The 23,759-nt window shown below is 39.0% G+C and overlaps 1 protein-coding gene across 1 annotated transcript; it reads left to right on the plus strand.

The window, feature by feature from the left end:
* The first annotated feature begins 20 nt into the window (after window positions 1-20).
* gareml (GRB2 associated, regulator of MAPK1-like) lies at window positions 21-21,724 on the plus strand. Its single transcript, XM_082148052.1, has 6 exons — window positions 21-1,054; window positions 4,910-5,050; window positions 9,781-9,911; window positions 11,540-12,655; window positions 16,108-16,268; window positions 18,916-21,724. The coding sequence occupies exons 1-6, from the start codon at window positions 943-945 to the stop codon at window positions 19,679-19,681; spliced, it is 2,427 nt and encodes an 808-aa protein (XP_082004178.1). The 5' UTR covers window positions 21-942; the 3' UTR covers window positions 19,682-21,724.
* Window positions 21,725-23,759: the final 2,035 nt, after the last annotated feature.

The following is a 23,759-nucleotide window of genomic DNA, read 5'->3' on the forward strand; positions in this document are numbered from 1 at the left end:
GCGCTGCGGCGGGTCGCGTAACACTAATGTGAAACAGACTTCATTTGCCCCAATGGAAAGCATATTTACACTGTCTGAATCGTTCCCTATCCCCTATATAGTGCACTATGTGCCATTCACCACATAGAAAATAGTAACTGTGTTAACAAGTGACAGATTCTGCTGCGGGACCCTTCCGATTCTAGATAGCATTTGATTGGACAGAAAATCTTATAAGAAGCTGAAGTGCAGAGTGATGTCATCAAAATCATTGATCCATATTGGCGGAAGTGAGAGACTGTAAGTTTTAAACGCTTATCTTCTAAATGCGAATTCTGTAATTGTTTTGGAGCACACTAGCTTATAGACAACAGTAGGCTAAAATATTCATAGCCTACTAAAAGCCAAAAAACGTAAATTTTGATTTCATGGGGACTTTAAAGTTTTTTAGTGAAACTAACTTTTTTATTAATCATAAAAGTTTAGGCCTGAGTACAAGATGTTATTGTTCACTGTAAATAATTAGTCAATGACGCAAATGCTATTAAGCCAAGAATCCCCCCTGTATAATTGGCATATTGTATCAAGGAAGGTTCCCACGGTCTTTAACTTGGAAATTAGGGAATTTTAACAAATAATCACGCAAGTGTTGCACTTTACAATATCTATAAAATTGTTTTTCGTCTTTAATAAAAAATACAGACCCATTGGAATTTTGAAGTGATATGAATCTCCAGCGCACGGTCAGTCCGGTGTTCCGGTGCGCGCGGGTGCGGGTGCGGGTGCGTGAGGAGGAGGGCGGGTGTCGCGCGCCTCGTTCGGTGAGTCCGGTTTAGATCACATCACTTCAGACTCAGAGTTTCTCTCACGCGTTTCTCTTCATCATGGCCCCATGCGCTCCTGACACCGGTTCCGTTCCGTCCCCGTGATGCGAGTGATGATGATGATGGTGACGGATGAAAGATGGAGAAACTATCCGCGAGCATTACCGGACTCTCGTGGAGCTCCGTGTCGCTGCCGTTGGACGTGATCGTGAGCAAATTCCGCTTACCGACACTCGTGCGACTGAGCCACGGTAAGAAAGCAGTTATAAACGGACTAGATCGAGCGCGAGAGTTTGTTTGACGCTTTTGCGCCGCGTCGCGTCAAAGATTCTTCAGCTTGTTGCCGAATCAAAGTTAGTGGAATAAGAAACATGACGTTTCGCTTGCATATAACTGATTTTTTGGCTCTGATTATGCAAAGTAATTCTCGAAACACTCGGGATAGTTTAACAAACCCTGACAAAATAAAAAATTGTATCGCATGAAACTAATGAAACGTTGTGTAAATGTTTGTAACACAGAATCCTCAGTGAAGTGTGTAGTTGACTTGTCTTTTGGCTAAAGGTGACAGAGTGTGTGTTGTGTGTTAAAGAGCTGCAGCTCTTTTCATATGTTAATGTTGTAATGCGCTGTAGTGTGTGTTGAATACTAAACAACCTCCTGCAGGAGAAACTCCAACATTTACTCAGCAATCACAACCGAGGAACACAGAATTAATCTCCCATCAATGTCGACTGTGTGTGTGTGTGTGTGTGTGTGTGAGAGAGAGAGAGAGAAAGTTTGACTCTATGGTGGGAAAAAAGGTTCTGAATTGGAACTAAAATGATCATTTATCAATTACTGCATATGTGGCTGATATAAGTCATGATATGATATGTGACAGCATGTTCTTTATACACATTTTACACGAGTTTCACAGACTTTTTCAGGGAGTTTTTGTGTTTCCATTATAGTTAGACTCCATATTCTCTGGTGAGAGTATTTAAATAAATACTTCTCACCCAGAAATGCATTTTCTGACATTTATTTAGGAGTGAAATCAGGTTGATTGGGACACTTTTCCAAGTCATATCAATGGCAAAACGTGTCCCAATCACCATGAATTCACCCCTACCTGAAAGTATTTCTATTTTGGGTAGGTGAATTAACCCTTTAAACATAAAACAGATCTTCTGTAAAGATGATTGAATCAGAGGAAAATGAATCAGACGAGGAAAACAGGAATATCCAATAGATTTGTGCATCCTTAGAAATAAAACATGCTGAAAATGGTTCTTTTTTACACTTAAGCAAACAGTCAAGAACTTAATTTTACTAGCTGAAAACTTCAGACAATTCAGTGGCAAGACTTTTACATTAAATTTGGCATATATCTAGCCTGAGTAATGGCCATTGCCACGACCATAATGGATTGTTACTTTTTGTTTATTTTATGCACATGTATATCATACTTATAATGCCTGACTGTTTACCCCAAGAATGATAACTATAACTATGAGTGTCCACACCAACAAACGATAATATTCTGGTTTATTTCAAGTGTGTGATGCAGCTTTATCGTCTGTCGCTTTACATTCTCCAGCTCTTTAAAGTCAGATGAATGGCTGACAATGTTTGTATAGTTCATCGGTTGGAAAAAAGAGATTCCAATGATATAGTTACTCTTTGTTGTTATCGTTATAGTTGTGATGTGGACTTCAATAATCTATCAAAGTCCGCATGAAATCCCAATTGAAGTTTTTTGGCTTTTAGTATGAAAACAATGACAAAATTCACATTTAGAAGATATAAGCATTCAAAACTTACAGTCTCTCACTTCCGCCAATATGGATGATTCTGCCAATGATTTTGATGACATCACTCTACACTTCAACTTCTCATTAAATTTTCTGTCCAATCATATGCTCTCTAGAATCTGAAGCTCCGCCCCCTACATTATAAATATAAATATAAACGCTGAAGCTGCGGCTGCGGCTGAAATCAGTCACTTATTCACACATTTACTATTTTCTTCATGGTGAATGGCACATAGTGCACTATAGGGGATAGGGGATGATTCAGACAGTGTAAATATGCTTTCCATTGGGGCGAATGAAGTCTGGTTTCACGTTAGTGTCACGCTAACCGCCACAGCTCCGGTCCAGAGACACGATACACAGAGCGGATCATATGCGCGAGTCGGCACAGACCACAAAACTTATCGGACCCAATTGAATTCTGCACAGAATGTTTTATTTTAAAGCGATATGGAGGAGATTATGAGGAGAAATGGTTAGAGATTAGGAGGAAACTGCGGCTTTACCGAGCTCAACGGCTCTGGCCGAGCTGTGATATAAACTAAACGCTATTGGCTATTTTAAAAAGGGGAGGAGCTTCTCGATATTCCCCCGCCTTGTCTTCCTGTGTTTCAGAGGAAATTACGTCAACACTTCATTGGGCCATTGCTCAGCAGATTTCAGGCAAAATTCAGTCATTTCAATAGGAATCCGTGTGAATGCGAAATTCATTAATACTAAAAGATTTCGCTCATGTTCTGATTCAGTTTGAGAGCTCTGCTTTATGCATCGCTACAGTATTGACAATGCGCTATGGACCTTTTTAGCCCACAAAACAATTGCCAAAACAGTAATGAAATAGTTATGGCTATAGTCATCGACCTTGGTGGGAACGGGCTTTTAAAGTGCAATAAATACACTAATATGTTACATACAGTATAAATATGGTAGAGTGACAACAGATTTGATAATTAATGTTTTTTTAATATTGTTCCTGTTGACTGTAATGCTCATTTTAAACCTTCAGATCATCTTCTTGATTAGATTCTGCTGTAATGTGTTTGTGTGTGTAGGAGGATCTCACTGTATCAGCACAGACAGGAGTAATTATACACAACAGACAATCTGCAGAGAATGTGTGTGTGTGTGTGTGTGTGTGTGTTGGACTCGTTCCCTGTGTAAAGCATCTGTTTGAGACTCGTCTCAATGAGGAATGCGTTTAATACCCGATCAATACAGTTCATCTCTCTCTCTGTCCATTCATCCTTTCTTCAGCGGAGAGATCTGTCTGACGTTTGTGAGGTGATGTTGTTTGTGTCTGATCGCTGACCTCAGTTCTCTCCCATAAACCCCATGTGAGGAAGTTCAAAGAACTCATGTGATGTTTGTGGTCGAACTTGTGTCTGTGTGTGAGACTGACTGTCTCTTTGGCTGTGTAGGTGTGTGTGTTTTAAAGCTACAAATTAAGGGCAGATACATCCGGATTTATAGTTTTGTAGCTTTTGTGTGTTATGTGTTTTGTGATTTACAGTTCCTGGTCAACCTTTATGGGTGTGCAAAAGGAATAATGTCAAGTCGTGCTTTTCACAATACACATTGTTTTATAGCAGCTTTACAGAAAATCATGATGTTAATGTTTATATTTGATTGAACCCATTCATTTTAATTTTGTTATGAATGCATTTAAGTTGATTCAGCAATGTTAAATAATATTTTGACTTGAATAAAACCAGGTAATTTAGACAATTTTCCAGTGAAATTTATATTTTGTGGCGATACAAGCAATCAATCTGTTGATATATGCTGTATATAGTATTTACGTGAGTCTACTGTATAAATGCGGATAAATTTGTACATACTTGTATATCCAACTTTATATAAAGACCTGGTTAATAATATAGTTACTGCTACGAAATAGAAAAAACAGGAATTTGAGGCTTGCTATACAGCATATATTTAACTTTATGTTAGTGTTTTGTATGTATGTGAATCAAGTTGCATATAATACAACTTTATATACAGTATATCGCTAGGCGATAATATAGTTTACTGTACATTTTTCAACGGTATAACAATCAAGTTTAGATTTGCTATATAGTACATAGGTTAATGTGAGTGTACTGTATGCATCTGGGTAAGGTTTGATATACTTATAGAAGTTGTTTGATTTGTTATTTAATTTGAGTTAATCTAGAGTCAGCCAAGCATTACTGATGCAGATCATCTCGAAAAAGCCAAGTATCAGCTTGGCCAATATACATTTTTTGCATCAGTGCTGAACCTGTAAATGATGAATAATCATATCAGTTGTGCATTTTTGTGTATGTGCAGGTGAGAATGTGGAGGGTCTGTCGGAGGAGGACGTGATTTTGCTTCACTCCTGCAGACAGTGGACCACCGTCACTGCCCACAGTCTGGAGGAAGGTCACTATGTGATCGGACCTAAAATAGACATCCCACTACAGTATCAAGGTACCATGATATAACACACACTGGACTGTGCCGACATGTGTACTGACACTCAAGTAATGATTGTAATCAATTAGTGGTTGCTGCATCAGTTTAGCTAGTTCTGTGAACATGAATGATATTGGATATTGTGGAGTTTGTTGACTAGAGTTGTGCTATTACTTTTCAAAGTGACTTATTTGCTCCTGGCTGATGATAAAATGGACTAGAGAGATCAGAATATTATAAAATGCACCAAAAATGCACCACTCACATTTTTATCCAAAATCTAGTTCGTAAAAGTAGAGTTTTAAGCAAATAATTATATATCAGCGCACAAAACTGATTTCATTAGTATCCACTGAGAGTGTACAAGCTATTAAAACACTCAGGCCAGAGAGAAAGAGAGAGACAGAGAAAGGGAGATGATTGGTTGTTAACAGTATATTGATTGTTGTATTCTAGCACTTAACTTCACACATGGCCACTTAGATGTTACACACACACACACACACACACACACACACACACACACACACACACACACACACACACACACACACACACACACACACACACACACACACACACACACACACACACACACACACAGTCAGTCTCAATTCAATTCACAGTGTTTTATAGCAGTGAGTGTTTTTATACAATGTGGGCAAAGCGTTCAGGTGATACGGGAACAATAAATTAAGACAATCATTAAGATCATAAACTATTGTAAAGATGGTGAATTTTTTTCTGGACAATAAAGCCAAAAATGTCTTGATAATGATATAACCATCCTAAGATTACAACAAAGACAAAGAAGTCTAAATTCTTGAATGAAGTTATTTGATTCTATATAATTCTTTGATTCTGTATGATTCTGTAAGAAGTAGTAGTGAAGCTATTTTGTTTTAAATTATTTATACAATATATAATACTTATTAAATAATAATTTATACAAGTTCATATATATATATATATATATATATATATATACATAACATCCATCCATCCAAAAAATGTATTTCATTAGAATAGACGACTGCTTTATCAATGGCCGTCAATGGAGAAAGATGCTTTTTGCCCACAGAATGGTGTAGTTACGGCAGCCACCAGCAGGGGCAGATTTTTAAATCCATGACCCTTTGGTTAGCGCTCTCATTCATAAAGTCAAACTCATCATTACCTCATCCTGACGTCATTCCCATGAGAGCCCGGAGGAGCCCGTTTTTCTGAGCTTCCGGAATCGCAGACATTACTGCGCTGGACTTCCTCTCCTGGGACGCCCGTTACCTAATATACCCGCCACCCATACCATTAGGTCAGGTGACCAATGAGATCATCTGTTGGGGTTTCCGGAGGCAGTAAGATGCTGAGAGGGATGGATGAGGTCATTCGTGTCTCGGTGGCTGGGTCTAACGTCTCTCAGATAGACAGATAGAGTGCTAATAAGGAAGATGGAATTACAGAAGGATGATTTTTTACACAGCTGAGAGATGCAGAAGATGAGACCATGTTGATATTTTAGATTTGCATGTGATTTTGATGATGCAGAAGAGAGTTGTTATCGATGAATCTCAAAACGGCAGATCTGCAGAATATAGACACATTATATTTGTGTTTTTCTGACCTAGCTACTGTAGGGACTCCAAATAATAATGTCATTCATTTTATTCATGGAGAAATTGTTTTATAAGGATAACATAAACTTATAACAATAAACATATTTTGTTTACACTCTATGAAGAAAATGGACGAAAAAGAATACTTTGAAAACCAAGGCAGCTGGAAAAGTGGGCAATTACTGATCAGTTTTGCACTCTATAAAAAAATGTATTTGTATTTATGTCTTAGATATACATTTGGGGACAAACTTCTGCAGATTGCCTTCTTAAAGGGTTAGTTCACCCAAAATTTTTAATTCTAACATTAATTACTCACCTTCATGTCGTTCCAAACCCATAAGACTTTCGTTCATCTTCAGGAACACAAATGAAGATCTTTCTGATGAAATCTGAGAGCTTTCTGTCCCTCCATTGACAGCTACGCAACTACCACTTTGACACTTCAAAAAGTTCATAAAGAGATTGTAAAACTAATCCATATGAATTCAGCGGATTAGTCCAAATTTTCTGAAGAGACTCGATCGCTTTATTTGATGAACAGATTTATTTGATTCTTTTATTCTTTTATTCGTAACACGAGAATGAACCTCATTGGTTCTTGCATGTCAAGCGAACATGCTCGAGCTTACACTTACCACAACTGATGTGTGAGTTGATGAATGTTTATACAGGGCTCGGCAATAAGGACTGCCCGATGACCCAGTGTGAACGTTTCTCTGGACAGTTGATGCAACTTGTCACTTGCTCAGTCGGGTCAGTGCTGCATCAGGAAAGTTTATTATTTGCACGTGTTTTTAAGCCTTGCCAATTTAAATATTCAAGCGCAAGAAGACGTGATAGAGAACTCAATTCAATAGTGTGAGAAGTTTTGTGTGCGCACACATCCGAAGCGTGCGCCCAGAAAGCTGCTTCTCAGACAGCGTGCAAATGCTGAATTGAGCTCTCGTTCACTTCTTCTTGGACTTGAATGGACATATTCACACAGAATTACATAAATCCAGTCTCTGCAAGTATCCTAGTAAACATAGTCTGTTATGTCTTATGTAACATAAACATTTGAGAAATAAAACGCATGTGTAACAGTATGTTGGATCAGTGCATCTCTTAAAGTGACAGCAGCCTAATAAACCTACTGCTGTTTTTGTTATAATGTTAATCAAACAACAAAGGACAAAGAAAAAAAAATATGCCAATAGAAAAATTCTAAGTGTTGAGTCCAGTATATTTGTGAATAAAAGCTTAAATACAATTTGTTCAACATATAAAGCGATCGAGTCTCTTCAGAAAATTTGGACTAAACCGCTCAATTCATATGGATAGTTTTACGATCTCTTTATGAACCTTTTGAAGCGTCAAAGTGGTTTCTAAGTGGTTTCTGGTTGCAAAGTTTCTATGGAGGGAGAGAAAGCTCTCAGATTTCATCAAAAACATCTTTATCAAAAACATCTTCATTTGTGTTCCGAAGATGAATGAAAGTCTTACGGGTTTAAAATGACATTAAGGTGAGAAAGTAATGACAGAATTTTCATTTTTGCGTGAACTATTGCGTGAAAGATTAGACTAATATATAGTAGATATTAATAAAGAAGAAAATATGAGAGGTGCTTGACCAATCAGAACTCACAATTATGACGCTAGAGTGATGTGAGTGGTTGCTAGGGTTATGTCAAGTCAAGTCAAGTATATTTGTATAGCGCTTTTCACAATACAGATTGTATCAAAGCAGCTTCACAGTATTAAATTAAAATAATACAACAAGGTTTGTTTCTAGTGGAATTTATTGATTGATAAAATTAAATTAAATATCCCCAAAATATCCCCAACTGAGCAAGCCAAAGGCAACAGTGGCAAGGAACCGAAAAACTCCATCAAGTGATCTAATGGTGTCCTAAAACTCCATCAGGTGACCTAATGGAGAAAAAAAAACCTTGGGAGAACCCAGGCTCAGTCGGGGGCCAGTTCTCCTCTGGCATTTATGAGCTAGAGGCCGGATTGTAGTTTGAACTGTAGGATTATATGAATGCCTGGCTGAAGAAATGCGACTTTAATCTAGTTTTAAACTGGGAGAGCGAGTCTGAGCAACGAACAGTATCAGGAAGACTATTCCAGAGTTTTGGAGCTAAATGTGAAAATGCTCTCCCTCCTTTGGTGGTTCTGGATATCCGAGGTATGACCAAAAGCCTTGAATTTAGTGATCTTAAAGAGCGCGATGGATTATTGGGCGATAGAAGATCCGTTAAATAGACTGGAGCTAAGCCGTATGTGTGTTATGTAGTTGCTAAGGTGTTACTAGGTGGAACACGCTCCCAAGTCTATGTGATATTCAGGTCCATATACATCCTATAGATTTGTAAATCCAGTATTTTGTTTTATCATTAATTGTATTTTTTTCTCAACATTTTTTTTTCATTGTCTGTCAGTTGAAAGTAGGTAAATCACTTCATAACAGCACATCTCTCCTCAACAAGACACATGATTTGAGGAATCATTCATGTCCGTAGCACAAACGCTGCAGTTTAATACACAAGAAGTCTCTGTTTAGATTTCTATGTAAAAGTGAGTGCAAAATAATGGGTGTTTGAGTGCTAATGAAATGTGATTGGTGTATTTAAATTTATGCTTGCTGTGATTGGTTGAAGGTGCTCCAAACGATGTTTGCAACAGTTATAATTTTAGTGGCTTTAGTGGAAGAGATTTATTTTGTACAAATGCATCCAGAACAGAAAATAAATAGTGAAACTTCAGAAGAGAAAGAAACCCTTTCAGCTCCGAGTGTCGTATAGAACTGCAGAAAGAAAAGCTGTTGCCAGGAGACAAAAAGACAAAGAGAGATACGCTTTATTGGTGTGTGTGAGAAAATGACCTATAAGATCACATACACACTTAAATGCGGACATACCATAGACTTCTGTTGTTAATTACATAAAGCAAATTGTTATCTTGAGAGACTAAACTCGATAACCCAATATAAACTCTATATTTTTATAAATAAAAACCTGTATGAACTTATTTTCTATCTTCCAGGATGTCATCAGAGGGCGGTTTAGTTCGATTTAGCTCATTTCAGGGGGAAATTTTGTACAACTATTTCTTCATTTCTGTCTTTGACTCTTTTTGTTCTGTCCTCAGGAAAGTTTAAGTTATTGGATCAGGATCGGGATGTCCGTGAGCCGGTTCAGTATTTTGGAAGCGTGGAGGAAATCGCAGGAATCTTTCCTGATCGCGTGTTTGTCATGGAGCCCATCACGTTCAGCGTTAAGGTAATGACTGCATCTCAGCAATACCTAACATTAATCTGTCAGTAGTGTAGTTATTGTTAGCTATAACTATTCAAAAATTACTAAAGCTAAATCTGAAATTAAAGTTAATAAATATTAAAAACATACAAAACTATTACTAATTACAAATTACAAACATACTAGTTATGTAATACATTGTCCAACAAGTAGTGATTTAACATGGCAAAACACTGCATGTTTTTTCACATTGTATTACGCATACTACTTTATAATCGACTTTTCATTGTAAAGTCTAAATAATTCCGATTGTTTTGACAGTTTCACATTAAATAAGTTCAAAAGAAATGATTCACTGATTCATTTAGTGTTCATTTAATGTTTTTGAGCCATGATTTGAGTCTGATTAAATGATCAATTATATACTGTTACAGTTACGTATCGTCACTGTCAGGCAGAAACCTCCATATTTCATCATTTTTTTATTTCTTTTCATGAATCATTATTATTGGTCAGAAAATTATGAAAAATAATTCAGTGCCTATAATTTACTCACCCTCAAGCTATCCTGGGTGTATATGACTTCTTTCAGCCAAAAACAATCAGAATTATATTAAAAAATATATCCTGGTTCTTCCAAGCTTTATAATGGGAATGAATGGTACGTGAGATTTTTAAGCCCAAAAAAGCGCATCCATCCATCATAAAAGTAACCCATACGACTCCAGTGGGTTAATAAAGGCCTTCTGAAGCACAGTGATGTGTTTTTGTCCGAAAAACATCCATATTTATAACTTTATAAACTATAATGACTGGTTTCCGGTAACGGCCGTACGCGAGTTCCGGCAGAAGAGTGACCTCTGACCCGACGCATGACGTAGGATGTAGGAGTAGCGTAATCTTAGGTGAGAGTTTGATCTCTCGTGGTTCAAACAAACAGGGCTGGCCAACAAACTCAAACTCCTCCCACATTTCTCTTTAAAAATTCTCATTTTAGACTTCGGTGTTTTGTTTTGCTCTGCGCCTCCGCATTCATCAATACAGGTCAGAGGTCAATCTTCCACCGGAACTCGAATTTTAGGCTTGACTGTAGTTTAACTGCTGTAAATTATAAGTAGCTTGTAGCTTAAAGGGATATTTCACCGCTGGAAAGATGAATGTGTATTTAAACTGGGTCATTTATGTAGTAGAAATGTGAAATTATTTTAGAAGTTGGTGCCTTCTAGACTGAGAAAAGCCAGAAAATGTATTTTTGGCTCATGTGGATGAAAGACAAGAACTCCCAGAATGCACTTGCTTAGCTGCCCTACTGGCCACTCCCAAGCCACGCCCACCGGTTACAGAGGGCAGTATCGGAAGAAATTATATAACTAGGCTACTAGTTGACTCGAAACTGAAAAGACGCCGTTTTATCGGCATATAAATGACGATTTTTGCGTCATCAGAGGTTTTTTTCCAGACAAACAATACAGAAATCTCTCGTCTCAGGGGGACATGAGGGGGGAGGCACGGTCGTTTCTACTGATACAAAGCTTAATGCTAATCGGTGAAGTATCCCTTTAACAAATTAGGTTCATACTTTACAACATAAGTCATTGTTTTTTTGTGTTAAATGCTAATACGTTTGTCTCTTCTTTTTTTTCTCTCTGCAGGTGGTTTCTGGGGAGTTTACGGAGGATAGCGAGTTATATAATTTCTCTCTTCAGACTGGTGATGAATTGACTCTCATGGGCCAAGCAGAACTGCTCTGCGTCCAATCGACTCGCGAGAAATCCCGCCTGACGACGCTGCTACGGCGACTGGGCAAAGCAAGCGGAGCTTTGGGACGTCCCGCCCGCACGAAGATGCCTTGTTTGATATGCATGAACCATCGGACCAACGAGAGCGTCAGTTTGCCGTTCCAGTGTCGCGGGCGGTTCTGCACGCGCTCGCCGCAGGAGCTGCAGATGCAGGGAGGCGAACACACCGTGCGTAGCATCATCGAGCGCGTGCGTTTGCCTGTGAACGTATCCGTGCCCTCGCGACCTCCTCGCAACCTGTACGACCTTCATGCGATCCGCGAGGGTCATCGATATAAACTCCTCAGCATCATCAGCAAAACTGTCGTTCTCTGCTGTATACTTCGCAAAGAGGAAGTGACACCGTCTCACTTCCTTTTATTAACGGACATGCCGTGCTTCACTCTGCCGGAGGGGCTTTTGCGCGGAGACGCTTCCTACCAGCAGGTGGTGCTGCAGTGTGCGCTGCGTTGCCAAGAGAGCTTCGACCCAGACGACTACTCGCGCGCCGTGCGCGAAGTCAAGACGGATTTCTCCGAGGAGTGTCTCAGTCCGCGGCGGATTCGGGTGTGCGTTCAAGGCTACGGGCGAGACGAGTTGGGGACGTCCCTGCAGAGACTGTCTCTGTGTGTGTACGGAGGTGGAGCGGTCACACACACACACACAATCTCACACGGCTGCAGAGACTCGCTGGTCGACTCGCACACGCTGCCCTCTAGTGACGGCGACGGAGAGGAACGAGAATACGTCACACCCGATTGGTCGACTGAGACGCAGGAGATTCCATACGAGGAGCTCTGGACCAATCAGAGTTCTGGGAGCTTTGGCTTGGCATCTGAGAGCGCGGTGAAGGCGGAGCATAACCTCATATCCTTTCACTCCACTACCACGTCATTGGAGGGAACGGTGGGCTCCACCCACGTCGCCATGGTGCAGATGGAAGCAGGAAGAGTATCGACTCCACCCCCAGTCCCACCCAAATCAGAAGCTGTAAGCAGTTATTTTCCATAGATTTTCTAATAAAATTCTGAGTTTTTGCCTCATTGTTTTTTCGTAAAAAAAAAAATATCTGGGCCATATTTTAGCCATAAAGTTAAAGGAAAAATCTGAACTTATATTATATTAAATTATTTTCATGACTATTAACCATGTTTTCCACCCAAATTCAAATTTTTTGGTAATTTTCATTATTTTCTGTGGTGATTCTCATTAGATTTCCATTACAAAAAAAATCTAAGTTGCTGTGTTGGGTATCTTGAAGATACTCAAACTAACAGATCAATGTTTTGATAGTGTCACAGTGTTTACACTTTTGGGGGGGGGGGGAGTCAACCTTCAATATATACACATACACACACACATATTGATGAGCCAAGACATTATGACCAGCCACAGGTGAAGTGAATATCATTGATCATCTACTAACAAGGCCATTGAGCGACTTTGACAAGAGCCAAATTGTTATGACTGGGTCAGAGTATCTCTGAAACGCCGAGGCTTGTGTGTCGCTCTCGGTCAGCTGTGCTGAGAATTGACCAACAGTGTCCGAGGAGGAACAAACCACAAACCGGCAACAGGGTCTCATCAATGCACGAGGGCAATGAAGGTTATCCCGTCTGATCCGAGCCAACAGAAGGTCTATGAGGCACAAGTCACACAATATTTTAATGATTGTAATGAGGAATGTGTCACAACACACAGTGTGTATGGAGCAGCTGTAGACCAATCAGATATCTATGATGACCCCTGTCCACTGTTGAAAGTGGTTACAATGGGCACGTGAGCCTCGAAACTGGACCTCGGAACAGCAGTGGAAAACGGTCCTCTGGGGAAGTGATGCACCAGGATGGACTGTGGGACGATGACAAGCCGCGTGATTTTTCCCCCCAAACCAGTTCAGCGGAAATCCCACCCTGCAGCTAATGCTCAATGGTTGAGGTTACAGTGACGGGTAGGTTTAGGGATCAGTGTTTGGTGTAGGCAATCAGTACAGTGATTGACATGACCAATGAAATCTTTAGAATCGGCTGCTGGGCGGGATTTCCACTGAACTGGAAATCCCAGTTGTGTGACACTCTGGTCAATGTTCTGCTGGGAAACCCTGAGTCCGGTCATTCATGTGGACGTTTATTTGACTAGTCACCTTCCTAAACACTGTTGCAGACCAGATACACCCCTTCATGACAATGGTGTTCCCTGGTGGAAGCACTGCCACACATTGTTCAGGAATGGTTTGAGGAACATAATGAAGAGTTCAATGTGTTCCTCTGGCCTCCAAATTCCCCAGATCTGTGGGACGTGCCGGACCAACACTCCACCTCAAACCACAGGACTTGAAAGATCTGCTGACGTCTCAGTGCCAGAGACCACAGGACACCTTCAGCCTCTTGTAGAGTTCATGCCTGGGTGGGATGGAGCAGTTTAGGTAGCACATGGAGGACCAACAGCGTATTAGGCAGGTGGTCATAATGTTTTGGCTCATCGGTGTATATGGCAGTACAATAATGTTAATTCGATTTTGTTTGCATTAAAATTATAATTTTTGGGGAAATGTATGTATTTGTTATGGAAAATAATGGCACTTCAATAAAATCTTAATGGTTCTAAAAGAGGCTTACTTTTCTGTAAGTATAATGTAAACATTTTTTATATATATTTTTTTAAGTATAATGATATTTAATAATATTGTATAACAAAATACATAAAAGTCCTTCTTTGTTTCTATAGATTTTGAGGTATATTTGAAATATTCTGGACATGTTCTCGACCAGTTTTGTGAGAATCACTCCTTTTAGACATTTTCCTCGTGTTATTGTGCTTCTGACCCTGAGCTCAGCTCTACTGTAGTTCACTTACCCTCTTTATTCCCATGAGAGTACTTGTCTTCCTCTGTTCTTTTTGCCACAGGCCCACATGCAAACTCACACATACAGACACACACAGACACACACACACACACACACACACACACACACACACACACACACACACACACACACACACACACACACACACACACACACACACACACACACACACACACACACACAAACACACAGAATCATATGTGCATTATATACAGTATCACACAGCACTGCTGCCCCAGACTAAATTATTGATACTATTGCTTTTAAAGACTGAATAATGAGCATGCGTTTACCGGAACACAGCACACACACATAATCACACATCATCTCAGTCAATGTCTTTTATATAATGTTAATATGAGGAGCTACTTGAATATTTTGAACACTTCATGAAAATACTAATAATGCAGGTGGTAAAGTAGTTTTTAATGTAGCAACTTTTTCTGATAAAATGACTGACACTTTACTCAGAGAAACAAACATCTCGTAGAGCCGGAATTAAAGTCTTTTTGACTCTGTTGACTGAAATTACAGCCTTTTCCTTTTCCTCTCTCTCTTTCTCCCACACACACAGAGGGTTCAGTTCTGGCCTGTAATTTAGCTTCTCAAACAACACACACACACACACACACACACACACACACACACACACACACACACACACACACACACACACACACACACACACACACACACACACACACACACACACACACACACACACACACTGTCCCTGGTGTATTTGTGGAGGAAATGAACTGTATCCCAGAATCCTAGAGTTGTTTCTCCCAGAAGAGGAAATTTAGACAGCGATAAATATTAAAATGTTTATCATCATCATAATGATCAAGGCAATATTTCTATATTGACTGTAATTAAAAAAAAATAAACACATGCAGAAATCATTTGTTTGATCATATTGTACTGTATATTGTTTAGAGTTATTAAATAAGAAGCACATAATAAAGTTTTGTGGATACCAGATTTAAATAGATTCAGAAATACCAATTTGATTATTAAAATATGGTTACAATGATATTAAAATCATTAGCACAGTTTCCATTATAAGAATACGTTTAGTCTGTTCAGCGATTTACACATCCGCCACAATTATGTATTTGAATGATCTTAATATCTTGCAATTATATCATGCAAATCATTTTATTGACAGCCTGAGATGAATTGATACTTGATATTAATATCTGTTTTAGTGATCATAGTTTGAATTTACATTATATTATTTTAATATAAGATTTTTGCCTTTTTATAATGAGACTCAGTGTTTGTAAATAAACTAACAGTGTTCTGTATTTAGTTTTCAATTTAGTATTTAGTATTTATTATCCAGTATTCATTGTTTCATTTATTCCATATTCTGCGTTTAATATTCATTTGTTCACTTTTCAGTATGTGTTCAATATTAATGACATGAGAAAATGGTGTTTTACTTTCTTCTGAAAGTGACATTTTCTTGAGTTGTGAGGAAAACAAGAGCAAGCCTGTGTAATACAGGAGATGTCACTCACTATCTAGTGTGACATAGTTATAGTTCTTTTCCATTTCTTCTCTCTCTAGGTGAAAGAGGAGTGTCGTTTTTTAAATGCTCCTCCCGTTCCGCCCCGCTGTGCTAAAGGCCCCGTCCCGAGCCCTCCAGTCCCCACACGCTTCCCTAAAGCTCCAGCCTCACAGACGCTCAACCCAAACCACTCATTTTATTCCTCTGGACTGCAGGAGAGGTACAAATCACATACACAGAAAGATCTACTTATTCAAAGACTTAAAGGGTTAGTTCTTTCAAGACTTTCATTCATCTTCAGAACACAAAAGAAGATCTTTTTGATGAAATCTGAGAGTTTTCTGTCCCTCCATTGACAGTTACACAACTACCACTGTGACGCTTTAAAAAGTTCATGAAGAGATTATAAAACCAATCCATATGAATTGAGCCGTTCAGTCCAAATTTTCTGAAGAGATCCTCAATCGCTTTATATGATGAACAGATTTAATTTAGCTCGAACGAAAATGCTTGATGCGTGAGAACAAACCTCTTGCAGAAGTTAAAGTGTGCTGCGTAACACGAGAATGAACCTCATTGGTTCTCGCACGTCAAACAGGTTTCGATTGAGCTTCTGTTTATGTTCGCTGATCAATGTTTATATGTGAATAAAAGCCCAAATTCAATCTGTTCATTAAATAAAGCGATTGAGGCTCTTCAGAAAATTTGGACTAAACCGCTCAATTCATATGGATTAGTTTTACGATCTCTTTATGAACTTTTTGAAGCGTCAAAGTGGTAGTTGCGTATCTGTCAATGGAGGGACAGAAAGCTCTCAGATTTCATTAAAAAGATCTTCATTTGTGTCTCGAAGATGAAGTCTTAGAGGTTTGGAATGACATGAGGGTGAGTAATTAATAACAGAATTTTCATTTTTAGGTGAACTATCCCTTTAAGATATACCAAGACAGTGCAGTCATATTGTTATGAATGATAGAAAGTGCAACGTGAAATTTGGCAGAATAAGTCCCCGCCTTCTAAATAAAAGAGCCAGTCGTGTCATTTCTATTGGCTAGTCCACCAATATGCAAATTTAAGCATAAGAAATAACATTTATGGGATGGTTCATATCAGATTTTGTTGCTGATTTGAAATATGTTATTGAAATGTGAGCGTGGCAAGCAGTTTTTGAGATTTCAGGAATGCCTCATTCAAGTGCTGTAGAAATGACTTGGTCTCGGATGCCCAAAATAGCTGCCACAAAGGCACTGCAAATATGGCCATTGATTTTCTTGAAAGGAATTATTGCAAATGGAAGTATTGTGGTGTGGTGTACTCTTAGAGGGGTTTAAATAGAGACGTTATAAGTACTGGAAATAAGTAGGAATGGGAATCAAGGGGAAGTTAATAATGCCATTAATAATTCTTTTAGTACTTTTGAGGAAATATTTCCCTTCGGAAGCACTGATAATTGATCCTAACTATATCAAATGCTATTAAATAAAACCATAAGGAGTAAAAATGTTTTTTTTTTTTTTTTTACTTTATTTATTATGAGAAGTTGCAAAAAAGGCTTGCACACTAAGATGGACAAAAAAAAATCAAATGCGAGATAAAAACTACAGCTTTAATGAGGAACAGCAAATGTTTTGGTCAAAACATGATCTTGCATTTACTTTCTTGTTGTCTTTTTTTCACTATTTTAAGCCCTATTTAGACGGGACTAGTTTTCCAGGGGGACGTTAGAGAAATTCGTGTTTCACAGATGTACTTGACGTTTTAATCCCGCCTGAATTTGCCAAGTCTGTGTTTTTTTCACACAACTTAAAAAAAGGCAAATTACCTATTGTTTTTCAGCAAACTCAACAGTCCCTAGAGAGATCTAATCCTGTCCGAATGCAAACGTTGTATTATCCTAACGCTTCTCCTCGAGTGTCTTCTGGCCTACATGAGCTACCGTTTGCACACCAAGCTTCGGCATGCTTTCATTTAGTTTCAATATGGATGGTATCCGATGAAAAAATAACATTATAAAATTAATAAATAGAGCATAGACACAAGTCTGTCCATTTTAAAATCAGTGTCAGGTAAGAGTAAGACACTTGTCTAGATTTCTCTGCTCACTTATGCAAGTTTATAATAAACAGCCACTGCTATTCATGGGTTTCATCAGGTCCCTTTCCACAGGTGTATTAATCAAGCACAATGCAGTCTGCATTCATAATCTAGGTGCTTGATTTTATACACCTGTGGAAAGGGACCTGATGAAACCCATGAATAAACTTTACTTAAATAGGGTTATTCTAATGAGTTAAAATTATATCAACAAATGATAAATTAAAAGACATATACTGTAAAAGCACAGCAGATGACCTTCTGTTACGCCCACATCTAGAAAACACACACTCCCACATCTGTAAAATTAGGTCACTTGATGGAGTTTTTCGGTTCCTTGCCACTGTTGCCTTTGGCTTGCTCAGTTGGGGATATTTTGGGGATATTTAATCTAATTTTATCAATCAATAAATTCCTCTTGAAACAAACTTTGTTGTATTATTTTAATTTAATACTGTGAAGCTGCTTTGATACAATCTGTATTGTGAAAAGCGCTATACAAATAAACTTGACTTGACTTGACTTGATAAACACAGAGATGTGAGTCCCGTCTGAATCGCTACATTACATCACAAACGTTGAGTGATAAGTATTATAACTCAAACGTTGTTTAGAAAACTAGTCCTGTCCGAATAGGGCTTAAGTGTTTAATTAAGTATCTTGCAACTTCTCACCTCTTTGGATTAGACTTATACTTTTTTAGGCATGGTGAGTTTTTGGTGATTTCTTTTTTTATCACTACACAACTCTCTCTCTCTCTCTCTCTCCATCAGTTCTGCTCCTCGTAGCGGCAGCAGCTCTCCATCGCCGGACTCTTACTCTCTGTACTGTTACCCATGCACCTGGGCCGACTGTGTGACCTCTGACCCCTGCGTAAGCCCTGATCCCGCCCAGCCCGCGCAGGCCTGTTGGTCCCACCCTCGAGGAGGCGGAGCCTACACCTCCAACGTCCTCAATACACCTCTACTCAGCACTGACTCCGCCCAAAAGAACTACTCCACCTGTCCCAGACCGCGTCCGGTGGCGCAGAACCGCTTCGCACCGTTCGGTGCCCTAAACCCCTTTGCCAACCCGGGACACGCCCACGCCTCCTCCGACTGGCTCACCACTGGTAGGAACTCTCCCACTCTGATACCCGACCTCATTAGCTCCACCCCCAAGGAGCCTCAAACCAATCAGGGAGCTTCAGAATGCAGTCCCGAAGCTCCGCCCAGACCAGTCAAGAATTCAGAAGAGGACATGGTCACCGTGGACCCCGCCTCCGGATCCGTTACCATGACGAGGGGGGCAGAGGGCGGGGCTGGGTCGTCATGGCGACCCCCCTCGGAGCTCTGCTGGCTCTCGGTGGAGGAGGTTTCGTCCAGTCTGAGGTTTATCGGCCTTTCGGACGACGTGATTGGTCTGTTCAGCCGAGAGAGGATCGACGGCTCTATTTTCACTCAGCTGACAGAGGAAATCCTGTCGGAGGACTTTAACCTCACCAAACTACAGGTCAAAAAAATCATGCAGTTCATCAAGGGATGGAGACCCAAGATATGAGGGCAGCATCCTCGCGAACTTATAGATGTTTTTATTAGAGACACAAAATTACTCCAGCCACAATGAGTGCTTCTACTCGGACAGTTTCAGATGTTTTATAAGTGTGTGTGTGTGTGTGTGTGTGTGCGTGTGTCTGAAATACACCTCTCTAATCGAAGGACTGACAGATTGTGACTAATATATTATGGAGCACTATTCAATGTTTTTATTTTTGGGGATGGGGTGATTTTGTGTACCTTCAGTGGACAGTCAGAGCTCATCTTGTGGCCGTTCTGCTGTATTTCAAGGGTTTTAATGACTGTGTTTTGACCTCTTTTGTCTGTTTTCTAATAATCTGACATGATTGTCAGTTGGATCTGGGTGAATCTCACAGAACCTGTCGGGATCATGTCCAGGTCATTTTTCACCCCAAAATCTAAAATAAATAAATTGTCATTGTTAGAATGTATGAAAATCTCATTCTTGTTATTGTAATGTGGAAAAATGTTTAAATAATTTAAAGTCATGACACCTTATTTTATAGCTCTTAATACAATACAGATCGTTTCAAAGCAGCTTCACAGTAATAAACAGGAAAATAACAGAATCAGTGATGCAAACTTCATCAGGTATGAAGAACCAGTTCAAATATTGCAGTATTGCAGCTGTAAAAAGACAATAGTTTCATTATTCAGCTCAAGTAAGTTCAGTGTTGATTCAGTTCAGTTCAAAAACTGTTAAGTTTATCAATTATAAAATGAGTTCAATTCAGCTATAAGCAGCTCTACAACAGCGAACAGTGTTTATTCAGCTCAAGCTAGTTCAGTGTTGACTCTTCAGTTCAATAAGTGTCGATAACAATATAAGTAAAATCATTTATACTGTTTTTGTATTACAGTATTTTTTTTTAATAATACAAAATTTTATGATAATCATTGAGAATAATTAGAATGGCACAAAACTCAAAAGTAAAACTTCTGATGACCTAATTTAAAAAGAATTGAGGGGAAAATGTTTTTGACAGGTTTGATAAGATTCACCCACTTAGGACACAATTTTCTTCATTCCATCTGCTCTCATACTGAGCTCATGTCATGCACACGGGAAACTAGCTTTTTAGAGACTTAAAGAGTTCAGTTCGTGATGTACACACTAATAAGAGCAGTGTGAGTTTACAGTCTAAAGAACACACTGTAATTAGGTGACTGTAATTAAGAGCTTACTAATCACAGCCCACACTGATAGAGGATGTGTGTGTGAGGTGAGTCAGAGCTGCTGAAATGAGAAGGTTTTAGCCTTATCTCACTGTTTTTTTTTTAAATGTTTGATCAGCATTTCAGAAATGTTTATTTAACAGATTTCCCCCTTTTGTAGATGCATGTGTACTTTGAATAATATTTAACAGCGGTAGTGTTTCATTTGTACTGTAATTTCATCATGTATGATTTAATCCTGCTGGATCAACTACAGAAAAGAATAAATCAATAGTGCTCACTTGAACAAAGTAAATCCTTGATGTACTTGTATCGTATAGGCTATATGTTCTGAATGCAATACTAGCTTTTTTGCTTAGTGTACTGCATACCTTAAGTGTTTGAAATTGGAACTATTTTCGAACAGACAATTACGGAAGCTTGTTTCTGCCACAGAACAAAAAAAAATGTAAAAAGGCAATTGTGACTTTTAATCTCACAATTCTGACTTTTTTCTCAGCTTTGTATTAAGTCAGAATTGAAATTGAAAGGAATTGAAAAAGTCTGTCAGAATTGCTTGTAGTCAGACTTGTGAGAACTTGTTGAGAACTTGTAACTAGTAAAAATGGTCTTTTTTCCCCTCAGAATTGGACAATAACTCGCAATTGCGACTTTAGGCCTATATCTCAATTCCGAAAAATAAATAAATCTGAATTCCGAGTTATAAAGTCAGAATTGCTAAATTGACCGTTCGCAAAGACCCGCCCCCTTTAGTTACTGTTGCTATGTCCGACAAGCCATGCCGCTCTCACGCCACACCATGTTCTCACTGAAAATGCAAAGAGGACACTGACAACACACTGAGACAGGACAGACCCAGAGCCATAGAGAGAGAGAGTTGCGACACTCTTTGATGTCGCCGCTATGGCTGTCACGTGGTTCATGTAAGCCCCAATAGTTCCAAAACGTACGCTGGCTGTCATGTTCTTCTATGGGACAGACAGCAGCGATTGCATTATTGAACGGTAAATATAAAATAAAACACACACCCAAGTACTTTTTCAGCTGTTATTGCATTATTGCATTTTGTTAATGTCAGTTTTGCATTTGGAGATAAGTTTTAAGCTATATTTTTGGAGGGAAAAGCTTAGTGTTCATGTTCGCATGGGTAGTAGCACTGGCTTTAGCGGCTCTAACTTAACTTTTCCATATCATTCATCTGATGATGGACGTCTCATGATATTTATTTTAGCACAACTGGGCTGTATTAGGCTATTGATTCCCGTGATTTTGCTTATAAATTTAGATTCAGCCATTAGCCTACCTTCGTGATCACGCAAAGAGGTCTGCCGTGGCGGTCCGTTCAGAATTCGCTTAGAAGCTAGCTCACTTCTTCTGATGAAAGTGGCCACCCCCAGGACCACAACGTGAAACATGATCATGTTAAGACTAAGAATATTATTTTAAGATTAAGGCCATACACATTATCAAAACTATAACAGATTAAAAACGAATTTAAGCATGGCTGATACAAATGAAGGTTTTCAAATAAAATATTTTTTATTAAACAATGACAGACAACAAAAATGTGTGCTTGTGTGTGTGAACAAGAAAAACAAAAACCAGGGGCAGGTGATCCATGAAACAGACAGGACTGGTGATGGCCATAACAATCCTAAAGGTCCAGCATTGTTCTCACAAGCCGCTTCACTCAAGACAATAATAACATAATGAAAAGTTAGTATATCCCAAAAAATTTAATTAAATAAAAGTTGCTATAAAGGTGGTAGCGATTCATTACCGAACTCTTAGCTGACGAAGTCGCGCTAGCTAACTAACGTTAGCTAGCAGGCAGTGCTTGAAAATTGGTTGAAACAACCAACATAAAATATAAATAATTACGCTGTGCATGTACAAATGAAGACCAGTATAAGCATCGCAAAGGGCCTCTGATACAATATAGACAGTTGACAATTCAAAAGAGGTCGATATTTCGGCAACTTAACTCTGGAACAACTCGACGCGCAGCAATGTAAGTGAATGGTGTCCAACGCCCAAATGACAGTGTTTGGAACTATTCCGATCTTCATATCCCGGAAGTAGGCGGTTAAAAGCGCCGCCATTATTTACAACGGAGGTCTATGGGAGTGTCGCAACTCTCTCTCTCTATGACTCTGGACAGACCAGGTTACTTTTGATATGAAACAAAGTCTCAACTTTCAAATTTGGTCTTTTTTTAAAAGAAATTTAAACAATAAATACCTAATGTGTCCTGACAGATGGCTGTGGCGCCTCAGTTAAAGCTCCTCGTGAACAGATCATCTCTTCCTTCTAGTTAATTTATAGCATCAAATAAACATGAATGAACATAAGAAGGAATGTGGTTTTAACCGCGGAAAGACCATATACTGTCTATGGGAAAGACGTCAGTGCACTCAATTTTTCACTACTAACTCTCCTGACTGATTTGTCGGACAAAAATGGCGGATTATGATTGGTCAGATCGCCTGTCAATCAAACTCCCTGCGAAGGGGCGAGGGGAAAAAGTCAGAATAGCGAGATATAAACTCGCAATTGTGAGATAAAAAGTCACAATTAATTTTGGGAACAATTTTATTTATTTTGGTAGGATTTTTCTATTAATTTACGACTATATATTGACCCATCCCAGTCAAAAGTAAAATAGCTGACAAAGCTAACATTTAAATATGAATTCATATGCCCACATAATTATATCCCTAGCTTAGTGAGCGATGTGCATTTGTTTCTTCGCTGTACAGATATTGCGGTTGATTTATAGTGATGTCAGAAACAGACGAAAATCTTACTCATCTCGAAGACGTGAGCGGTGTTTATTCTTGCTAACGCCTACAACTTGCTGGGCTTGTCAGTGTCAAATAGACGCA

The sequence above is a fragment of the Leuciscus leuciscus genome, assembly GCF_965113295.1.
Source record: "Leuciscus leuciscus genome assembly, chromosome: 19".
NCBI lineage: Eukaryota > Metazoa > Chordata > Actinopteri > Cypriniformes > Leuciscidae > Leuciscus > Leuciscus leuciscus.